General features: G+C 36.1%; 1 protein-coding gene across 1 annotated transcript; it reads right to left on the minus strand.

Annotated features, from left to right (window-relative positions):
* LOC18598583 (serine carboxypeptidase-like 45) lies at positions 605–3,543 on the minus strand. Its single transcript, XM_007028159.2, has 10 exons — positions 3,230–3,543; positions 3,020–3,121; positions 2,615–2,710; positions 2,427–2,519; positions 2,222–2,292; positions 1,795–2,127; positions 1,550–1,674; positions 1,268–1,357; positions 1,042–1,159; positions 605–927 (listed from the first exon to the last, which is right to left on the minus strand). Exons 1-10 carry the CDS (start codon positions 3,465–3,467, stop codon positions 781–783), a joined length of 1,413 nt encoding a protein of 470 aa, XP_007028221.2. The 5' UTR covers positions 3,468–3,543; the 3' UTR covers positions 605–780.

Consider the following 3,828-nt stretch of genomic DNA (forward strand, 5'->3'; position numbering starts at 1 on the left):
AGCATGACCAAATGATCAGGCTATGTGGAAAAAGAAGTGTCAAAAAGTTACCAAAAGTGAATTAGTCAATGCGAAACTAACATGCTAAGAATAAATCCACATGCCAAACGATGGAAAAGGTAGTACTAGTATATATTTGGATAACCTAATCACTAGGCCAAGGAATCTTAATCCGGAGATAAATAGGCTATGAGTTGTGCAAAGGTTTTTTCTAATATTGACAGTTTATAAAAGGTGATTGGTGAAACCAAATACAAGCAGATTTACAGATAAGTTAATTAGTTTATAGATGGGGTAGTAAAATGGGCATGAATCGATCAAGCATGTTCAGTGCATGTTGGTGATTGAGCATATAAAAAAATTTGCTGTTCATTGGGTTTATCATTTATGGGTTGATTTGTGCATTTGAGTTTTTATTGGTTTTTTTTTTTTTTTTATGCAAAACATGTATTGAAATGTAGTGTTTTTATTTTCTTTTATGCTCTTTGTATCATGTTATTTTCTTTTCAATTTTTTGTCTTGAACTGTGAGATTATTTAAGCTTTTCTACTAATAAAAGGAGAATGTTTGAGAAAGAAAAACAGAATAAGATTAACATTCACGGTAAAACAGATAGAGCTCTTCTTTTATGAATTTTGATTATCTCACTTTAATTTGGTTCATATATATACCAGCAGGAACAATCAAAATTGACAAATTGCAGTTCTATTTTATTGCATTTATATATATTTGCTTCACGTACTGCTGCTAATATTAACATTTATAGAATAGTAGGGCTGCTCAAGCTTCTGGTAGTGGTTTCCCAGCTAGAACTGCCTTGAACAACGCCAATGATCGCTCTGGTTGTGAAGCTGGAGCTGTGTGCGAAGCTCCTCTGATGGTGGCGAAGGACAAGATATCTCCATAAACTTGTGTCCAACCACCAACCTGGGATAAACAAGGACATAGAAAAACAGTTGAATGTAATATTAATTAGTTATTGGTTCACATAAAACATACTGGATTTACTGATGCAAGTCAAGTGCAATTCAACTGGCTTACTTGTTTTCCCTCAAACCAAGGTCGGTAAGGCACAGTTGTGTTAAGTCCCAATGCTTTCGCGAGCTTATACACTAATGTTCTGGTGCCAGTAAACGGGATAACAGAATCCTGATCTCCACTGTGACAATACATTTAATCATAATAATTTGAGTAGTCCAATGCATGAAGGAAAATCTAGTATCATACTTTGATAAACAAGAGTTGACTATTTATCTATATATATCACCTGTAAACCATGACTGGGATACCAGACTTTACTATAGAGCCAACAATATGAATTGTTGGCGTCTCTAGGTTGTCCATATATTGCACAAACCTGTAAATAAGAGATCAATTCAAGACAAATAATAAGGAGAAGGAAAAACTTGATTTGGTATCAAGGCAGTAGCATCAATGATATTTTCCAGAGAATATATTTTCTAACAATTGTGGGCTGTGGCAGAAATATAGCTGACAACAGTCATTAATGGCTTATCTATACTTGGAGAATTGAGGAATTAATTATTACTTGTTGCATAAGTTCCAGCTGGTGGTTCCAACAAGTTGTGCGTGTAGAGCTTTCTGCACATCTTTCCTGTTCAAGTACTTGGTTGTTTTGTCTTGTATACAAGGGTCTTCTTTCACACTAACTTGCTGAAGGGGATGGAAATTCAAAGATCAGAATGAAATAATATATATAGAGATAATGAAAAGTTATAAAAGGGCACGCAATGTTTGGCTATTGCAAATTTGCAGTGTAGTTTTAATTTTCACCTGTTGACTGAGGCCATCTGCTTGTGATGAATGTTGAGGTCCTGACAACAGGGAGTGACTGAATATTGCCATTGGTGACTGGCCAGACGATAGGCAAACATCGGCAATGACATCATATTGGTCGATAGACTTAGTAAGTTCTGTTGAAACTTCACTATATACAGATATACAGTCAGATGAAATCGACCTTCTAATAACCTCTCTCATGAGCCGAGAAGAGTTACAAAATGAAGTGAGAAGCTCATAAGCTGAATCTGATATCAAACCATGAGACCAATAATATTGATCAACTGAGTTCATATCTGTAGCGAATTCGAGAAGGGGATTCCCTATCTGCATTCATGAAGATTAAACGTACATTATACTTTGGGCAAATTCACATTCACCAAAGGAAGAGAAAATGCACACATTTCAATGGTGTACTTACAGCTATCCCTTTAAGATTCAGCTTCAGATTGGAGTGAATAATGAGTTGTGCAAGTTGTGGTACATAGTGACCTACAGGTAAGATAGAGTAGAAGTCATATTTCAATAGGTCGAGAAACAAGCTTATCATTCGCATTCAACTAATTGAGATTTCTCTCTAGCTTTCCTTGACTGAGATGAACATGTACAAATTTTCACATATATACCTGCATAACTTTCTCCTGTGATGTAGAAATCTCTATTCTTGTACTCAGGGAACTTGACAAACCACCGCTCCAGGAAAACGAGATTATCTCTTGCTTGAAAGGCAACAACATGAAAATCAATTTCACGTTAGATGTCTGAAGAATTCAATCAACATTTATGCTGCAAAATAAAATTAATGCATATAAACCTGCCACTTCATCGTTTAAATTGGCGTAAAATGAGTTATTAGCAGAATAAGAGAAGCCGACGCCTGCGGGTGACTCCAAGTATAGCATATTAGCTTCTGCATCATTCAACAAAGAAGAAAATCTATCTAGTCAGTGGTCATTCACTTGACTTTGGAGGCAAGCATCTGGCCGGTAGGAGTCACTAAGACTCACATGCATACCGAGTGACGCTGTTGCCTCATGACCAGAATGCAAAGTAAAGTCAAAACAAATTGTGATAGTCATTTATTTCTATGTTTTAAGTGGTGACCAAAACTGTTAGTTATGTTACTTTCTATTTTATGGCAAATTTTAGTTATATCTATCACGCGCTAATTAAATATTTAAAAGTAAACAGAAAGAATTGAAAAGATACAGAGGGAGACCTTTATTCCAACTGTACTTATTCTTTTCCATAGTCTCTCCATTTGGCTTAAAGGGGCCATGTTCGGTCAAAGCTCCCGCTCCAATCGATGAACAACCAGGCCCTTCAAGAAGTAATGAAAACTACATTAAAATCCTCATAAGAATGCATGAAAGAAAGGTTGAAATTCGGACGAAGAAAGCTGAATTTTAGCAAACATGCATTGATTCACCTCCATTTAGCCATAGAACAAGTGGCTTTGACGCAGGCATAGTTTCGGCTTCAACAAAGTAGTAAAACAGAGCTCTCTTCTGCTTCTCATCGACGGTGAGGTAGCCAGAGAATTGTTGGAAATTGGCTCTGGGTTGGCCAGGCAAAGCTACAATTTTGTCAGCTTTGGGGAGTGATTCTACAACCGTCAAACATGCGTGAACAAGAGTAACAAAGGCTATCCATTTCCCAGATTTCATGTTCGACAGAAATCAGAAAGGGTGAGACAGAGAGCACTGTTGTTTGAGATGATGGAGATAGCTGGTGTGTGAAATGTGAATTCTTAGTCTTATAGAATTGGTTAAAGCAAAAAAAGGCCAAAAAAGTTAACGGACTTACATATTGGTGGGCACCCACCATTGGCCAATCGAACGACCCCAACCTCCTTTATATCAACATTTTTCCACCTACTATCCCGCTCATTACGGTTCAATTTTCACCAAAATTTCAATGAATTTGTAATTTTTTTTATTTTTCAAAAATTCAACTCAATATTAACCTATTGTTTGAAAAAAACTGTTGAATTATTTAAATAAATTCTTATTCTTCTACATTTAATCA

Source organism: Theobroma cacao, chromosome 5 (genome assembly GCF_000208745.1).
Source record: "Theobroma cacao cultivar B97-61/B2 chromosome 5, Criollo_cocoa_genome_V2, whole genome shotgun sequence".
NCBI lineage: Eukaryota > Viridiplantae > Streptophyta > Magnoliopsida > Malvales > Malvaceae > Theobroma > Theobroma cacao.